Raw genomic sequence first — 19,687 nt, forward strand, 5'->3', positions numbered from 1 at the left:
CTGCGACTGTCCAGTCCTGTTCGTGAAAGTTGCAGTAGTACAGTTGCATAGTGAACCTCGAATGGTTTCACCAATAAAATCACTGCTTGAACATAAATGTGTGCCGGTATCAATGAGCAGCATGTGGGCCTCAATAAGTGCTCCGCTGTTGACATTCTTTTTATACGAAACAGGCAATCCTCAGTCACTTTCCACAATCTAACACAATGCTAAAATAGGCCCTAATTCCTCATGAACCGGTCATTCTTTCTGCCATGCTCCTGAGCCAGTGCAAAAAAAAGCCACTAAAAATTCTGTGTGGGAGCACATTCCATACAGTGATGTTTGCTTTTCATTGTAAAATGCTACATTTTTCCTGCATGACAACACAGCTGTGCCCTAAAGGACATAACCAAATGATGTCTTTTTGTACGACACCGAAGCTGCACAGAAAAGCCAAACTAACACCTTTCTGCACAAAGCGCTGCTACAGAAAAGCAAAATTACAAAATATCTTGTTTATTTCTCTTTTATGTAGACCCTTGCAAATGATTCAATATAGTGTTGCACCCAATTGGGTGATGACCACCCACCTCAATACTTGCCGGCCGGCATCGTTTATAGAACCAACGCTGGAGGTGTAATAAGTTGGTAGCAGATGCCACCGCGCCCCGATGTCTTAGCAAGTTCACATACACCCGCGGACATTCTATACCGCGCGCACAAACCGCGCGAACCGCAGGCGACGGGCATATGTCTTTTCTTGCGTAGGATGCTCAACGGCTCAGCTGCGTACGCGACGCCTCACGTACATGTACAGTGCTCAGCGATTGAAACGCAATACTCGGAGCGCGTGGCTGCCGGTGGTTGTTGCGCCACCGGTGAGCGCTTGTGAAAGCGAGCTGACGCATTGTGGTATACGGTGAGGGTGAGAGCGTTCGTGACGCAGGCTGACTGCATCCGGGAGACAGCCTTTCAGTGTGTGGTTCTTGGCGGCGCCATAGGGGTGCAACATGTCATGGCTTCAAAACGCTGCGCCTGCGTGCCGTGCGCGCCACGATAACCCATCGCGATAAATGCGCATTCAACTTCTTCATAACGCGCGCGGTGCCAGCTCGCCCAGCTTCGCGGGGCGCGGCGCGGCACGCAGGCGCAGCGTTTTGAAGCCATGGCCACGGAGCAAGATAAACAGGAGCGCCGACTTCGCTCTCTCCGGCGGGCTCTTAATGTCCATAACTCGCGGAGCACAATGTAGATGGCGCAGCGAAAGGGACCTTAGCCGGCGGCGGCTAAGCGGCCGGCGTTCCCCGTGCGCCGGCGGGCGAGTTGGCGGAACGCATTCCGTCGGCTCTGTCGTCTGCTTCGGCGACGGTAGTTTTGGGCACGGACTGCTTTGGGCCTGCTTTGGCGCCGCTTCGCGTTCATTGCGCGCCTCCTTCGCACAGTTGATTACCTTGTTCGACAGCACCTTCCGGGTAACTCGGACCCGAAGGAATTGAGTGGCCGTACGGCAAAGATACATTAAGGATTGGTTTGCATGGCGGGAAAACAAAATATAGAGACCACATACAAACATATGGCTGCTATACAAACACTACCTTTTGCGCGGTGCTTGCCGAAAATGTGGCTCCGTTTTGTAAATTTGGGAATACCAATTTGGCTGTGTTTTAACAGGTTTTACAAAAGGCGAAAGGAGCAACTGGTTCTCATCACTGGCGATTATAAAAGTTCCCTCAGCTTTCTCGCAGTTCTGCAACTTGCGTCCAAAACAGAGTGCGCCTAGAACACGGGCCGGCACTTACACGCTCATCAGAAAAAAACAGAAATGCGATAACATCACCCGCGACTGCCCGTGACGTAGCAAACTGCTCAAGATGAAGTCCCTGACAGTGCGGCCTTTTCACAAGCCTTCATTTCGCGATAACTCGCCGAAAGAAAAGGTTTAACGAGCCGGTTGTTTTGCTGGTCAGCCGCTTAACGAAAAAGAAAAAAACGCCGGGAACCCTGGTAGGCCAAAAAATTGCAGCCATACAAATCGCAGCATTTTATTTGGAGACCGCGGTATTATCGACGAGATAACACGACCGTAGAGCGTGAACATCGGGTGGTAAGTTGCGGCATGAGCTAAAATGAAGTATGCGTTTGATATTCTTGGGTTCCTTATCAAGCTGACAGTGTTTTTGTACACTTGATACAACAGGGCAGCCGTCCAATTCAGTCATTGGCACAGAAATGTGCATCATTGCCGTTTGCCGATGGAGTCTCCGGGCGACCCTCGTAAGCGTTGTTCGTGCGCAGAAGCAGCATAAATAATTAAGCACGCGGCCGGAGAGCGGGATAACAACAGAGGGTAACCTTTGCGCTGCATCGATTCGTCGTAAGCAGAATAACGCTAGACTGTGTTGTGGCGTTCCATATTACTCTTGCTCATTCTTTGGTGCTTGTGAAGTCGTCGTCGTTCAGTTGCGTCTTACATGTGCTGGGTTAGTACAATATTTTTGGCGGATATTCATAATGTCAGACTAAACGTTCGGGAATAAGCGATCGCCATGTATGCGACGGCGTGCGATTATCTGCGCCGTCTAGTGCGGCCGCGCACGGGTGTTTAAATTACGCGCGTGCACGCATGCCTCCTGCATAGTAGGACAGGCATAAGACAGACGTCGCTGCGCAAGAAAAGATGCCTCTGGGGAGAGCGAAGAAGGGAAGAGCCATGTACAGAGGCACAGCGACGAGAGGGCGAACGACGGAGGAAGAGAGCAAAGGGAAAGCTGGGCGGCCGGCGGCGCGTGGACATTATCGGCCCGAGCAAAAGATTTTTTCTGGGCCACAGTCGGCGCTCCTCTTTATATCTTGCTCCGTGGCCATGGCATGTAGCACGCCTATGATGCCGCCAAGAACCGCACACTGAAGGGCTGTCTCCCGGATGCCGTCAGGCTGCGTCACAAACGCTCTCACCCTCACCGTATACCACAATGCGTCAGCTCGCTTTCACAAGCGCTCACCGGTGGCGCAACAAGCACCGGCAGCCACGCGCTCCGAGTATCGCGTTTCAATCGCTGAGCACTGTACACTTGCACGCAGGTACCAACGGCGGAGGAGCGCATGTTTAGGAGAGCGGTTGCTTCCGTCGGGAAATCTGGCTTGATTCTCTCTCGTTGTTTCTAGGGTAATGTCTCTTAGAGTTCTCGACTCAGCCAACTCAGCTTTAATGAAGGCGCTGCACAGTCAGAAAGGCCCGAAAGCATTGCCGCTCCGACATCTCTTTCACTTTAGGACACGCAAAATGGCTGCAGCGCCTACGACTAAGAGTTCGTTTAAAAAACTGCAATCAATAACCTATTTTTGTATTTTTAATAAAAATAACAATATAAAAATGTGTATTTTGTATTACATTACAAAAAATAACAATGTTTAATAATTTCACCTTAATATGACGTCATTATGACGTCACGCGTGGCAGCAGCCGTTGCCAGGGGGGCGTGGCTGCTGCCACGCGCGTGGCAGGAGACGCTGCCATTCCAGAAAAGATCATTTTAATCAACCGTAGTTCGCATTGGTTTAATGCAATAATTAGCGCTCTAAAAACCAAAGCAAACGGCTTTTCTGTAAGGGTAATCCACAGGTAATCAACAAAGCCTGGACCCTTCAGAGAAAAAAAAGGGGTATTCATGAAAGAAGCATTAAAAGAAGCAAAACATGCTTACTTTAGCATCACTCTTCCTTCATTGTTGCCAAAATATCCCCAAAAATTCTGCATCGTGGTTAACTGTATCGAACGCTCGTATCCCAAAGCCCTCGCTTTAAATAAAACCTTCGAAGTTTTTGTTCATTTCTATGCAAAAAATAGATGTCTTTTGTTGTTATTTCAACACTTTATTTTAACAATACAAAATAAGTGGGTAAACTTAATTTAGAAAATTTCAGGAAAATAAAACAAATCAAACAAAACAAAGTAAATTTAAATAAATCAAATAAAGGAAAATAAAATAAAGGAAATAAAGGAAATAAAATGCAGGAAATTATATTAATATCAAATTAAATAGTGGCAATTGTGCTGATTTGTTTTGATTATTGCTGACATTTTGTATGAGAGGGGGGTGACAAATTTTCTGGGGCCCCGGGTGCAAGGTTAGCCAGGAACGCCACTGGATCATCCAGTGGCATCCAGGGGGATATACAATATAGAGCGAGGTGTTTGTGTATCTAGTGCAAGGTAAATGGTGATGGTTTTTATGAATTGTGCAAAGTCTTGCTGTTGTTTGTTGAAAAGCAGATGCACATTTCAAAGTGCAGGTGCTAAATGGATATATTGTGGAATGTCAGATGGCATTCGAATTTTCATGTCTTGTCGTGCTTGGACGTTGTAGTGCAAACAAGTACTGCTCTTCCCGTGGGCGCGAGTTTGATTCAGTGTGTCTGAGATGTGTGGCGGGCCACTTTTATTTCTTCCCAGGTGTTGCGCACCCTTTGTTGCAGAAGGTTCTTGGTTGCCGTGCTAATTGGAAGCCCCATAGCGGTCTTGGAGCCTTGGCGTACGGTGGCGTTGAGTTTTCACATTTCTCGTGGTCTGAGAGCCAATTATAGCGTGCTGTATGCTTTACTGCTTATGAGAATGGCTTCGACGATGCGTAGAGTGTTTTTTTTTTTTTGCGTGAAGTATTCTTCAAGGAGCACATTGCCACTTGCAACCTTCCCCGTTTCTTAGTCCAACAGTAATCAATTCCTGAACACTACCTAGAAGTGACTTGAGTGACTACACCCTGTTGAAGAGGTCATGCTTTTTGTCAATGAGCACCGTGCGTTCATCCTTTTCATGAGATTTCTCACTCTCGTGTTTTCGTTTCGCACTCTTCATGGTTTCTTGTTCACTCTTCAAGCGTTCAAGGTTGCGCTGGCGAGCTTCTCGCACGGACTTCAGGAGAGCTAGGCGCACTGATTTCCACTTTGGTAACATCACCTTCGTAACGCCTCAGGTATGACTTTGTTTGCCGCATAGCAGTAACACTAGTAATGCTCATGGAGCTCCGGTGTCGCAAGGCAAACTTATTCTCGCTAAAGTCCCTCTCGCAGTCCGCGTTTCCATGGGGAACACACAGTACGGCTTTTACCAACCTCACCAGCTTTTCGTATTTGTAGTCTTCCGAGCTGGCTTTTTTCAGATAAAATACCCTTTTCCAGTACGCTGTTAAGCTTACTTCCCGGTCCCAATCACATGCTTCGCAAACCAGTCCGTTCCATTCGTCCATAAAGACAGACACTTCGCTGGGGGCAATAACTTGTGGCAGTGCGCATGAAACTGTCGAAGAGACACTGAAGATGATCCATGTATTGGGTTTAAGAACTTGAAGTGCTGAAGAACTTTGTTGTTCAATGGCAGCCGTGAAAGCAAGTGTTCAGCACAAACAGCAATGTAGACGGAACGTGCACGTGTGTACATGCTATTTCTTTCGCAAGCAGGCCAAGAACGCAATGCCTGTTCAGTGTCTTGCCCTATCTCTCGCTGCTGCAGCCACGTTGCAGATGCACGTATGTCCAGAACCTTCAGCTCCGCTCCAGATAGCTTACTGAACGATTCTTGCCGCATGAACCTCCCGAGAATTTGCTTTATCAGGAGCACCATTTCGTCATACAGTATGTGCAGCAGTGGTTCCGGACTTTGGAACAACGCTTCAGTTTTGGAAAAAGGAGATACAAGGAATTAACAGTATACCTTCAATATTAGACATTTTAAAGAGCTACCGTAAATAACCAACTTTATACCGCGTTTGGAGCCATCACACAAGACAAAGAAAGCATCTCAACCCTCAAATGTACTATATCATGAAAGTATTGGATATAACGCCTCCGCCGCACACCAACATAAACTGCATCCTGCACACCGTCTGGGATTCTTCACGCGAGGCCGACATCGTGAGCCGGACATAATTTGACCCCCTTCCTCCATACCCCCCAAATCTCCCTACACGCCACTGTGCTCAGGGTTACTCAATGTAACCCTGACTGTGCTAATCTCCTGTCAGTTAAGTTTCAGCCATCCACTATCTCAGGCGTTGTACTATGCGCTGGCACGCACTCCGAACCAGGAACGCAGTCCTTTTACTATATCTAGAGGTTTACAATATGCAAAGTTATCTACCTTTGGCCTCAGCGAGCGCGCCGCGGTATCACCGTTCAAGAGTTAATCAAGCTCAGGGTCAAAGGGGATTAGATAACAGGCCTCGCTTCGTGTCAGGTAAAATGCAGTTTCTAAGCGAAGTCCCGGCGGCATTCCGTAAAACAAGGCGTTTGCTTGCATTTTTTTCCAACAACGGTATCGGTGAGTGCGAAGCTGAACACCGCTTTGCTTCGCCCGTTACGGAGTTGCGAGTCCACGAACGTACGGCGTAGACTGACTACGTGATTCGAGCGTGTTAGACCACCCTCCACATAAGAAAAGCTAGCCCCAAAGTTCATGCGCGGACATGAGTAATTATCTCACAACAGTATTACCTCAGAATTAACCAGCGAGAGCAAACAGCCCAAGACCCTGTTTGTTGAACACATGCAGCTACGGAAAGTTCCGGGTCACACAGCTAAAATCGTCAATAATGGTCCACTAAACTGAAATTCACTTCCAATAAATTACAACCTTTCATGCAAACATCATTCTATCTATTTGCCATAAGACACAAAAAGACCTTACTTACTTTTGGCCATTTTCCATCGATTGAGCGGCAGTAGCCAGCATCCGCAGCCAGACGAAAACGCCCCAATGCGACACGAAGAAATACAAGTAGAAGGCGGATGAAAAGGCAACGAAGTTGCCCTTGAATCTCATCACCGCAGCCGGCTGTTACTCCGCGCGGCCCGAAAAGTACCTTACTACGAGTGTTTTGAACGTGACACGAGTCGTTTCCGGGATTTCTCGCACTTAATCTGCTTATAAATTCTTGGAGCGGAGACAAAAAACCTAGGTGTGAGAAAGAGGACGATGTTGCGAATTCACCTAAATTTTGTTTCAAAACGCGCGCGCGCGTTGACATCCGGGCCTGTGACTTCGGCGGAGTGACACACTGCAACAGTAAAGTTTAGGTTTAGCCAGTTTAGCACGGGGGCTAGGCTGTCGTGGCGGTCGTATCTCGCGGCAGGCAGAATAGGGCAACCTGGAGTTGGGGGCCGCCAAGACGTTGTGGAAAGTCGAACGCAACACGCTCGCGAGCGGCGAGTTTTAGAAGAGGAGCGCCCCTAACCCAACAACGCGCAACCGCTCTGCGTTGCTTGGGTCGGCTCGGGTGTTGGGAGCTTTCGTATCTGCATAGTGGCGGATATTTGATCGCCGCTATCTGTACAACTGCGAACGGCATTCCCTAACAAACTTTTCACCACACTATCATCCCCTTTATCGTGTGTAAAACTTTATTTTCGCGATAACTGCTAATTGAGCGATCAGTGACCGAGACATTTGCCTTGGCCTGTTTTGTTGCCGCTCGCCTCGCCGCGCGTCGCGGTGCCTGGTCGCCGTCAAACCTCTGCGACCGCCGACCGGTCAGCGTAGGCTGGGAAGCACTTGATCCTGCTGCGCAATCAATGGGCGGAGCCACGAAGACCCGTGACGTCATGAATAAAAAATAAAATTCGCTTTTAATGGGCGGAGCCACAAAAGCCCGTGCCGTCATAACAAAAATAAAAAAAAACAGACGGGCAAACCGGGCAAACTCCAAAAAATTTTCCTTTTTGTTTTTTTTTTTTAATTTTTATTTTTACGAAAAGCAGCGTGAGCCGATGTTGTGGCTGGGAGTGCGGTCGTTCGGTGGCATGCTCGGCGTTTGTTTTACGAGAAAGCGGCGGCGCGGAATCGTGGCGGAATCTCGAGATGATGGCTCGATGCACTGCGGGCCTGCGGGCACCACCCAAAATGTGTTTGTGTCCGCCTTGTTTTAGCTGATCAGTTGGGGATTTCCGTCGACGTCAACGTACGTGCGTGAAGTGGGTGATGCGTTAGGGGCCGGTGGACAGCACTTGTGTTCGATGATGCCTTTGTGTGCGTGTCCGTTTTGTTATTTGATCAGAATTGGTGCGTGCTTAGAGTGCACATGAGTGATGCGCCAGGGCAACTGCTTTGAACGTTTTGCTTTTTTTTTTCCTGTGGAAGTTCTGCGGTGTTGTGCCGCAGCTATGACGTATGTTTCTACGCCTGCCCCGTTTCAGCTCATCAAATCGGTGCTTTCAAACTGGGTGATGCGCTAAGGAACCGCTTCAATTTTCTAAACTCCCTTGCCAATTGATGCGAAGCTTGCTCCAGCAGTGTGCAATTATGATTACTACCCTTTGTCCCGTGAAGGACTACGTACAGTACGTGCGCTGTTGGTTTGATAAAAACTGTACGCGGTGGTTTGTTTACTTACAATATCGTCAGTAGACTGAAGGAAAAGACAAAATCGTTACACTAAAGTTTCCTTTGTGCGGTAAATGTCGTCATACCCGTCATACCGTCATAGAATTCGGCTATGTTGAAACAATATGCTAACAGGAAACACTCCCTTATGACCTAGCACTAGTTCGATCAACAACTTTAGGTTCATTTGGTGCAGTAACGACATCGTTCAGAAATGCATACACGAGAGAAAATGTGTGCTAGCACCAGCTACTTTATGGTTAAATTCACAGCTGAGCTCAGCTGTTCTCCGCTGGTACGGTGTTCGCTGGGAACAGCAGCGAATTTAACCATCAACGAGATCGTACCAGCTGATATTTACTCTTGGTCACAGATCACAATTCAAATCCGTTATATCCACTTCGCCTATACGTGGAACGTCGAAGTGAAATAAGTACAATTGCATAGCCCTTTGTTGGCATGCTGCTCACAATTTTCTTGATTTATGAAGCAATCAATAACCTAAATGTTAACGTAACACAAGTACAATGTGCATATTCAGCTAATCTCCAGAATTAAAACAATCGGCGTTTCTCTTTTGTTAGAAATTAGCCTAGTGGTCATTAACAGAGTGACTGCAATGCACACAGAAAACCATTAAGGGAAAGCAGCAATGTGAACGCTACATTCATGTGGATATGCATAGCCCTTAAATACTGACCCTTTCTACACGTTAACGGAAACAATTTATGTGCATTTTAGAAGTGTCACTTTCAGCAATGTCTAACATGTGTACCATGCCTGAAATCATCACGATGTCGGGAGGTTAACTTAAAAACGCGTGAAGCATTTGAAACAAGGATTCATTTAACTCCGTATTGAATAGCATTGTGTGTTACTATGATGGGATGAAAGTGGACGGGATGAGGCATTTATTTCATGACAGAATCGCCATGTTATGAGGAATACCGTGAGCCTAGCTAGGCATACTTTAACAAAAGTGAGTTGGCAAATTAGTGTGTGCGTCTTCATCTTCATCATTAGTGTGTGCGTCTGCATCTTCACGGAGGCTAGGGGCCTCACCCATACAAAAATGCCTTATGGGCGTCTATTGAAAAATGTATGGTGAGCTATGGCCGCCTATGGGTCTCTATGGTCACCCATAAAAAGGCATAAATTAGGCTATAGCCAGCTATTGAAGTTTTTATAGATCCTGCACTAAAGACTGTAAACCATACAATTCTCTTTAGACGATTATAGAACATCCTAGTGTGTTTAGTCTATAGAGTCACAGCTATTCAGGTAACTGTAGCCAGATAAAGAAATATGTATGGCTTTAGTTCTATAGACCAGCCGCGTCAAAGCTCTTTTGGCTGGCTATAGACCATTTTTTAGCTTGAAGTCTACAGACTCAAAACGATTCAGTTGTCTTTTGCCAGCTATTGAAAAGAGTTCGTCCTAAAGCTATAGAGAGAAAGCCATAAAAGCTCTTTCGGCTGGCTATAGACCATTTTTTAGCTTGAAGTCTACAGACTCAAAACCATTCAGTTGTCTTTTGCCAGCTATTGAAAAAAGTTCGTCCTAAAGCTATAGAGAGAAAGCCATAAAAGCTCTTTCGGCTGGCTATAGACCATTTTTTAGCTTGAAGTCTACAGACTCAAAACCATTCAGCTGTCTTTTGCCAGCTATTGAAAAGAGTTCGTCCTAAAGCTATAGAGAGAAAGCTATAAAAGCTCATTTGGCTGGCTATGGGCAGTTGTTTAGCTCTAAGTCTACAAACTTGGAACCATACGGATGTCTTCTGCCAGCTATTGGGGAGAATTTGCTTTAAAGCTAAAGTGAGGCAGCCATAAAAGCTTCTGCGGCTGGGTACAGTACAATATATAACTGTAAACCTTTAGATGTGTGATAATTAAGCAACATTTTGCCGGCATTAAGAAAGCGTTTGGCGCAGAACTTACAAGCCTGCATTCATAAAGGCTTCTTTAGCTAACTACGTAGTAACATAAGCTAATCGAAAAGTGTTAGCCTACAAAGGTATAATTCCAGCAACCATTAAATCCTATTCTGCTGGTTTCATTATGACTTATGACGCGAAATTCATATACTCATGATTTACCTAGCTACATCTACAACACAGATTGGATAGCGATGATGAGGTTGATCGGCTGGTTATATGAACGTATTTGTTCAACAAGGTTAGGTACTTATTATACCAACAATACGGGAAAAGTACAATTAAAAGAAGCTACTGATTAACGCTCAAATTCAGGTTGCAACTTTGGATACTACGCGTCCGCAAAGCTTGCAAATGAACGTTGACCGGACGTATACTTTCGTAGAATTATTCCTCTGTGGCCCTTCGCTGCCCCAGTCAAGTGCAAAAGCGGGCTTCTCTGAAAACGGCCCTCACAGCGCCGAAGCAGATTGGAAATAACTTTCGCGGCCCACGGTGTACGCTCTCTCAGAAATGTGGTGGAAGCTGGGAACAACCGCATTCTTTCTCCCGTGGACCCCACTGTCAGATTAGTCATTGAGAAAGGGGGAGAGCGACCCACGCCTGACCGAAGGAGGCGCGGTGAAGAAATTCTGGGAAGCGATGAAAGGGTAGAGGGGACACCCCTGCTTCCTGTTTTATTTTCTGTTGTTTGTTTGGCATACTGGTTTTGGCGATGGGTACGGAAGGACACGGCCGTGCGGCCCGCGCTGTGTTAGTATTCCTGCGCGCAGCAATGCTAGAGACAGACAATGTTCCCTGAGTATTGAAAACAGATACAACTTTTTTCGGATGAAGAAAACAAAACGTTAAGCGATTTTGTATTTACCAAAAAAAATAATTACCAGCGAACAAGATCGAAAGATGGGCATGTATCTCCGCACTATTTGCTATAGCGATGGACCTACTTATACCTGGATGCACTCAGTCAGCCACATTTCGTCTCCTTGCTCATGTGCGCGGGCATGACACGTGTTGCCTGGTGCTGGGAATTTCGACTCGTCGGCAATGTGCTCGTGTAGATGGTGTGACGCCAAGCAAATGTGTCGCTTTTTGGTGTCGTGAATTTCGGTGTTTACGGTGACAGTGTTACGATTAATTCAACATCAACTTCAAGTCATGCGAAAATGGATACCTGCGATACTGTGACAGGAATTTCATCGTACGCAAAACTCTAGGGTGAGTGATCTTACGAACTGAAGAGACTCTATAGTGCGAGAAATGCAGGACTTTTTTTGGTGTTCACGAATACTTTTCTAAACTACCCTGCACCACATGGGCACTGCAACGTAGACAGAAGTGAAGATTTGGCCGCGGTGATGTGAGAAAAATAATTTTTTCGCGAACTGAGAAAACTTACAAGGAACTAATTGAGTGAACTTGGAAAAACGTTTTTTTTTATCATTGCATTGTGTGCGACCATCTTCATTGTTTTATTGAGAGTGCATTTCCATTTTAGCCACCGAACTTGCAGCTGTGTGCGTTGAGTACTGAGTGTAATGAACGACTTCTGAGTGCTTTCTTTTCTGTGGACTACCCAGCACCTGTAGGTATTTGTGTCTCGGCGGACGTTCGCGGGGAACGTGCCGCGTAGTGTGGCTGTCGAGCGAGTCACTTAAGCGTGAGCCAGAGTGTTGGAATGCGTGTGCTGTGTTTTTCGATCGGCGTATGTGAACAACTGTTTACTGGTGGTGAAGTAGCGTAGATAGTAGCCATTTATGTGATGAATGGAATGAATAAACCCCTTGATTTTGCTTTCCTTGAATGCCTGTGTTTAAGCCTTTTGTGAATGAAAACTGGCGAAGTGTTTGCAATCGCAACCTCGCACTCCCCCTATATCACTGAAGTGTTCACGTAACATATATTACAGAATGCACCTAAGTGCCACAGGACAAGTTCTAGAGATCTGCAAGGCTCTATGCTGGCATGGAAGCGTGCTAATAATTTCTCAGCGGCTGCTGCTGTCGCTGTGTTTCAAGTAGTGGTGATTCTCTTCTGGCTGCAGCTCATGCAAAAATATTGTATGGTCGGCTATTGAAAAACCTTCTTATGGTTGTCTTTAGCTATTTGGCCCAATTATCTTTAGACATTTCTATGGCTGTCTTTAGCCATTCCTATCGACATTCCTATGGGTGTCTTTAGATTCTTCTATAACCATAGCGATATCGAAAGAAGAGCTAAAGACAGCCATAGAACCAGCTATAGAAGAAGATAAAGACACCCATAGGAATGTCGATACGAATATCTAAAGACAACCACAGAACCGGCTATAGAAGACGCTAAAGACACCCATAGGAATGTCGATACGAATAGCTAAAGACAACCATATAACCGGCTATAGAAGAACCTAAAGACACCCATAGGAATGTCGATAAGAATAGCTAAAGACAGCCGTAGAACCGGTTATAGAAGAAGCTAAAGACACCCATAGGAATGGCGATACGAATCGCTAAAGACAGCTATAGAAAAGTCTAAAGATTATTGGGCCAAATAGCTAAAGACGACCATAAAAAGGATTTTCTATAGCCGACCATACAATATTTTTGTATGGGCAACTTGGCGAGTTCTCATGAGCCACTGAGTTTAGAGGACGGCAACTCGGTAACGAAGCGCGAATAGCACCACGATGGCACGAACGATCGCCGGCAGGAGCTGAGCCGTGTAACATTCGGCGTCTTGAATCATGACCGAACTATTGGAACAAGAACTGCGATATTGCATTCGTTGTGCTAACACGGCTGACCACTAACGAGACGAGCCTTACGAGGCCAATGAGGCAAAAAAAATAAAAAACGTGGAGGAAGAAGCATAAAAACGGAACAGCCGGAACCGTAAAAAGCTGATTCTCGTGGCAGTGGGTTTCACAAAGTTCCATTTCTGGTTTCGTTTACACGGGGACGCAAAAATTTTAGTTCCAATTACCGAGAGTTTTTTTAACATTATCTGAATACAAAACCAGCCAACTTACAGGCTACTGTTCGGTTTAGGCGGCAATTCCGTTTAAGCGATTTCTGATAATCGAGATTCTACTGTAATGGTGAAACAAGAGCCACGCAAAACGGCTATCAAGCGGCTCCGGCGCAGCCTCAGACTTGGCTACTGCGCAACGGAGGCGCACAGCGAGGCACGCGCCGGCGCCAGCGTGCCTGCCACGGCTACGTCACTCCTCTGGAATGCGCAGACCGGCGAATGTGCAGACTCAATTCTCTACACGCCCGTACTCCCATTGGATTGGATTTCAACCCAACTTAATTCAATCCAATCCAAATTCAAGTCCAGCCAAGCCAATCCAATCTGATCCGATCCACACCAATCCAATGCTCCTCGCGCATGCGCAGAACGGCCCTTCACGGCCCACGCGAAACTGCTCAACCTCGGCCAGTGTAGCTTACGCTACAGAAGAAAAAAACGCTGCCGGGGCCGGTTTTGACCCTGGGCCCTCTCGGTAGCGAGAGAGACACAGATAATCATTTTGAAGACTCGATCATGACCATAAGGGTGTGCTTACAGCCTCCACCCCTAAAAGGGCATCCTTAGTCCAAGATGCCTCGGTGCTGGCTGGCCGTCCGTCCCGCCTGTACCACCAGTCGGCGGTACTCCTCGCACTGCTCGTAAGTTTATAGGTTGGGATTAGGGGTAAGTGTATTCGAGATTTAAGTGCACGTTAAAGATCCCAGGTGGTAAAAGTTAATCCCGAGCCCTCAACTACGGCGCGCCTCATCGCCTGCGTTGCGTCGGCGCGTTAAACCCCATAATCAAATCAATGGGATTAGGGGTAAAAGAAGGGATCCGTTGGACTCCAATACCAATACGTGCACGTGGTATTGGAGTCCAACGGATCCCTGTTGCTGAAACCCTATAAGTATAAGGCGTCAGCAACAGGGCCGGGGTTACAGGTGGCGGGGTGTTGGGTGTGGTACATGGCGTGTGGTAGGGCGTTATGGGGATACGAATTTTGTACGTAGGCGCTGGAAAAGTGGTTCTTTCGTCGCACGTTAGTTGTGAGTGGGGTAGTGGGAAGCGATGGCGGTCGTTTTTTTAGAGGGCTAAGATTTCGGTGCATCTTTGGAGTGATTGATGCTGCTTTGAGGCTGCCCGGTCGTGGTGTTCTCCTCCTGGGGAAACGGCCCGGTGTGTATAAGCACAGGCAGCGGCTTGTGCCACCTCGTTCCCTCCGAAGGACCTGTGGCCTGGTGACCATATATGACGTTCGGGTAATGTTTTTGCTCGTCGCTGAAGGTTCGCTGCTGGTTCGGAGTTATGCCACGTAGAGAGTTGTAGCAGGTGATCTGGGAGTCTTGGTGACAGTCCCGAATTCCTCGCCCGTTGTGGGTCGTGTCTGTGGTAGCGGTGAGGATGGTTACTGCTGCCAGTTCTGCGACTTGTGTGTTAACGATGATAGGGGCAGTGGCGTCGCTAGGGGGGGGGGGTGGCGGGGGGGGCCCTGGTCCCCGGGTACCAGCCGCCTCGGTAGGGGGGTCGGTGCCACTCGTGCCTCTCCAGTGTCGTTATTGGACGTCGAAAACTGGAAGACGACTGCCACTAAAAACTAACCCTGCCTATTCAAACTCTCCTCCATTTTCAGTATAATGTGGGAAGGCAAAGAGAATAATGGCATTCAAAAATGCGTGGGCGATTATGCGATAATGTGCGCGGCGTGAAGAGTTACCGCGATGCCACCGGAGGGTGTTGGGAGCAAGCTTGTTCCTTCCGGGAGGGGGGAGGGGGGACAGCAAAGATGCGTGTCCCCGGCGGCGCTTTGCTGCGCCGAAATCTCGATTCACTGGCGTTTAGCTTTTAGCCTTCATCTGAAAAGCAGCCACCCCAGCTTGGCTTTCATTGTCACAAGAATTCACTTGAATCCCAGAGCTTCACGGTAACGCAGTGCGTCTGATGCTGGGCGTGTCTGCATTCCATTGCGCATGAAGGCACGACGAAGGTGAGTTTCCTCTCGAATCTAAGCAAGGGAGACGTTTCCAATAATTTCTGTGTTGCTGTCCTCTGCCCTCCGTGAGACCTGACAAATATGTATACGGGGAAACTTGTGGACTGTAGCGTCGGTGTTTTACCTGCACACGGAGACACCCCTCTCCCCATTCTCTCAGGGAAGCGTTATCAAAGACAGAGAGGGAGAGTGAACCCTATTTCGACCTCCAGCAGGGGAAGTGGAAAATTGCGTTTCTCAACTGCAATGGACCTTTTTCCAGCATCGGTCCTTTTAGCAGCCGCCACGGCGAACCTAAGCTGGCAGTAAGGCACGCCCCAAGAAATGTTTGGCTTTCGGGGAACCCGTGCACAAAATATCCTGGTCGTGCAATCCCTCCCGCACCTAACGTCACCCGTGCCTTTCACATGAATGTCACAGTAGCAGGGTAGCAGGCGCACGCTCGCGTGATTAATATGCAGTGACCGAAGCACCCCTTTTTCTTCACTGTTTTTTTTTTTTTTTTTCATTTTCGTTTCTCCCTCACTGGTAGCAAAGTTCTAGCAGCGTGGTCAGCCTCAAACATTTTTGCCCCTTTCCTTCGAAAGCCTTTTTGTGTGCACGTACGAACTCTGCGAACTGCCCGAAAAGAGTAAATAAAGACGTGCAGCCCGAGGAAGCATAGCCGCTGCTCCCCAAGCAGCAAGCTGCGGGGGCGCCGTTTGGTTTATTTCGCACGAGGCTACTGCCAAGAATGGCGGACCGGCGGCCCGTGCATGTGCAGATCGCTACTGGGAAAAGGTCTGGCATCTGGAACCAGAAACACAAAAACAAAAAAAATACGTCCCGAGTTCCACAGACGTAAGAATTTCAACACTGTGTGATATCGGCAGGACAACGCGGTCCCTTGAATGAGCCATCCACCTAATAAGAACCCTTAATTTCGAATCCGATAAAGCGTTGTTTCCGCTGTAGCAGGCGTCTGAAAGATTTTAAATTTGCACCGAATGTATTTAGGCTACAAGGCCTGACGCTCCATTACCCCTAATTTCCAGAAATTTTTATATTCGCCCTAATATCCCCCTATACGACTAGAGTTCAGTGAAACGAAACTTTTTATACCGTAAAAGCTAGTAATGCTCCACTAGTGTTCCAAGAGTTTCCACTCCAACGAAGACCAACCATTAACACCAAATATTTTTGTTTGCCAAAACTGAAGTGAAGCCAAAACAAAACAGCAACGCTTCAGTTTTCACGATGTCAAAGAACATCTTATTACGTCAAAGAGTTAAAATAATTGTACGCATTGCCCTAACTTAATAAAAAGAGAAAAGACATTCAGGTGGCGTCCTAAATGATGTTGCCAAAATCTTTGAATGTCTCTAAATGAATCTTTTTGCAAAGCTCCATCTTGTTTCCTTTCGCATAACTGCACCTATCAGAAGAATATTTTTGCTGCTATTTTACACCATCCGCTCACGCGGGATTTTCTAATGACCTGCACTATATGTATTTTATTGCAAAATTTCCTAATCATGCCATGTGTGTTTTTGCCAGTTTTAATTTCCCCCACATTACCTAGCTGGAAATCCTCTACGACTGTAATCACGGTATCGGAATCCTCTACTCTCCGATAGTTATGCGCCTACTTTTATTTTACACAAGCGACTACCCATCTACACAGGACATCTTCATCTGTATGTTCGACCTAATACTAAGTGTCACAGACATTGTTTCAAATATTAGCTACATGGCTGACATTAGCGATTTTTTTTTATTGTTTGTATTGCCTTTGTCCCGCTGAATGTGTCATCTCATCATTCGTCCAACAAACCAAAAAGAATTTGCGACTATGAAAAAGCAACTTTTGCTGCTACTGACAACCCGATTCATAAATAAATGTATGAAAATTTTTGAAAATCGTTTGGTTGACGAAAACTGGTACATGTTTAAAGCAGTTCTTCTATATTCCAGAAGGTTGAGTCTCCTGCCACGCGCGTGGCAGGAGCTGCGCCCCCCTGGCAACAGCTGCTGCCACGCAGAAGTGACGTCAAGTATAACAATTACGTAACTTCCGGCGACGTCACTGATTTTACGTCATTGGGTGTTTGTTTTTTTGTTGCGCGCTTCGCTCACCCTGCGAGCGCGCAAGCTTGACGCGCTCCTTCTGCTGCTGGTGCTGGTGGTACCTGGTGCACCTCTGGACCTCCGGAATTTCGGCGTGGTTCTTCAGCAATAGCAAGCCGAAAACATCTTTTGCTCTGTGCACAACCGCTGCCTCGCAGCGTTTTTTCGTGTTGATAAATATCGCATTTAATCATTTTGATTAGGTATTTTGCAGAAATTTGTTGTGTTTAGCTCTGTAGTGCTAGTTAAAACGTGTCTGTAACTTAACCCAACTTAACACGTGCTGCTGTTCGTTGCCTGTTTCTAACTTCAAGCTTGCCATGGCTCGTGTTTTGGTTGTCGGTGACTCGATGGTAAAGTACGTGGAGCAGTACTTTCCGTCGCGTCAGGGCCTGGCTGTGAAAGTTTCTGCGCACAGAGGGTGTCGGATCGAGCGCTTGCTGTCGAAGATAGCTGACGAGGTAGCTGGCTTTGATGTTGTGATTGTGCACGTTGGCACTAACAACGTCGACGACGGCAGTGTCAGCGTGTACAGGCACAAGTATCACCGGCTAGCTCAGGGCATCCTCGAACGCAATCCGACCGCGCATGTAGCTTTTTCTGCCATCCTCCCCCGGGGGCAGAACAAGTACAGCGGGGAGGAAGCTTTGTCCGACAAGCTCTGGCGCGGAAACTACCTGTACACGCGTGTGAACGCTGACCTGCAGGAGTTCTGCCGGGAGCGCGGCTTCACTTTCCTGGGCGGCCTGGAGAACGTGTGGCCCAGCTGCCTGGCCTTGGATGGTGTTCACCCGAGCCGCCACGGGAACAAGGTGCTGGCGGACTTCCTCTACCGGGAGGCCCGCAGCCTGGTTGCAGCCTTGGAGAGGAGCCACATCCGGAGGAGCTACCAGGAGAGCCACGCAGCGTCCCTCTGGAGGGGCTGGGTCACCAAGGCCCCAAGTGCTCTCACCCTCTGCGAAGCAGATTTCCCCCCGCTTGGCTCGCATGCCTCTCTGCAGCCTGCAAGTGGAGCTCCCACAACACCAGCTCCTGTCTGGGAAGCCAGGACTGCTGCCTTGCAGAGGCGCGACACCAGCCAGCTTCCAGCTGCCCCCCCTCGGGGAGCTGGCCCTGCTCTTGTTGGTGGTGTCCGCGTTCGCTGCAAGGGAAGCAAGACCTGGTGTACCTGGGACACCCTGCCTTCCTCCGTGCCGCTTGGCCTGAGTGTACCTGCAAAGGGAAAGGCTGACAGGCGCTGTGCTCAGGTGCCTTGTGCCCAGCCAGGGGCCGTCAGCCGAGGTGCTAGCACCATTCAGGCCAGCGTCGCAGGGGGAGCCTCACAGGCGTGTGCAAGACACCCTGTTGTGTGCTCCTCCGTGGAGGAAGAGCCCAGGGATGTTCGCCACGGTGGTGACGGTGAGTGGACACTGGTTTTGTCTAAGAAGAGGAGGAGGAAGGCTGCGGCACTGCGGAAGCCAGAGCAAAGCTATGTCCCAGCAGTGAGCTGGGCGAGCGGTGTTCCAGCATCTGCAGCTGCCAACCGCTTGCAGTGCAACCCACCTTTGCCAGTGCCTGTGAGCCAGTCACAGAAATGCCTGAAAAGGAATTCCTGTGCTACTGCTTCTTCCACTGGCTTTGGTAGGCCCACTCAAGGTGGAGCTAACACCTCGCATGGCACTGCTCATGGCAGCTGTGGCACAGATCAGCACGTGGCTTCCAGGCAGCAGGAGAGCTGTCAGGTGGCTACAACTGCATCTGTTGCTCCCGGTACAGCTCCCTTGAGTGGTGCTGTGCCTGAGGTCACTGGCTGCAAAAGCCGCATTTGTGGACAGGAGAACAGCTTTGTCACCGGTAGGTCTGGCACAGGAGTGGGTAATCCAGTCAAGGCTGGTCACATTGCTGTCAAGAGTGGCAGACGCCTGGTAGCTTTGATGCCGAGCTGTGGGGTTGCCACCTCTGATGTCCAGACCGACCGTGAAAAGGCTGCGACCAAGCAGGATCCAGGCTATGAGACTGCTAGTTGTGATGCTCAGGCTGCTACAAGGTTAGTTGGAGGGGGAGGCAGCGAGATTGCTATGGGTGCTAAGTTTGACAATTTTGTTACTTTCCGGCAGTGCTTCGAAGCTTGGTGTGCAGAAGGCAGACATGTTGTTTCAATTAGTAACTCGCACAAGAACATCACACCTGACTTGCGCGAGGAGTTTAAGTATAGTAGGGTTGTCTACAAGTGTGTTCATGGTGCTACAGTAAGGCCCCGGGGAACTGGCAAGAGAAATAATCAGAGCTACAATGGTACTGGGTGTGGAATGTGTGTTAAAGTGGC

General features: G+C 48.1%; 1 protein-coding gene across 1 annotated transcript; it reads left to right on the forward strand.

The window, feature by feature from the left end:
* The first annotated feature begins 15,754 nt into the window (after window positions 1-15,754).
* Window positions 15,755-19,162, forward strand: LOC144153389 (uncharacterized). Its single transcript, XM_077685039.1, has 2 exons — window positions 15,755-18,938; window positions 19,055-19,162. Exons 1-2 carry the CDS (start codon window positions 17,703-17,705, stop codon window positions 19,160-19,162), a joined length of 1,344 nt encoding a protein of 447 aa, XP_077541165.1. The 5' UTR covers window positions 15,755-17,702.
* Window positions 19,163-19,687: the final 525 nt, after the last annotated feature.

Source organism: Haemaphysalis longicornis, unplaced genomic scaffold (genome assembly GCF_048455015.1).
Source record: "Haemaphysalis longicornis isolate Haplotype H1 unplaced genomic scaffold, Haemaphysalis longicornis Haplotype H1 scaffold_9, whole genome shotgun sequence".
Taxonomy (NCBI): Eukaryota; Metazoa; Arthropoda; class Arachnida; order Ixodida; family Ixodidae; genus Haemaphysalis; species Haemaphysalis longicornis.

Excerpts from the sequence above, each read along its gene's own strand:
- LOC144153389 (XM_077685039.1), top strand. The coding sequence starts at position 17,703 with ATGGCTCGTGTTTTGGTTGTCGGTGACTCGATGGTAAAGTACGTGGAG. Across the intron at positions 18,939-19,054 it reads ACCCACCTTTGCCAGTGCCT|CTGTGGCACAGATCAGCACG; the intron begins GTGAGCCAGTCA and ends TGCTCATGGCAG.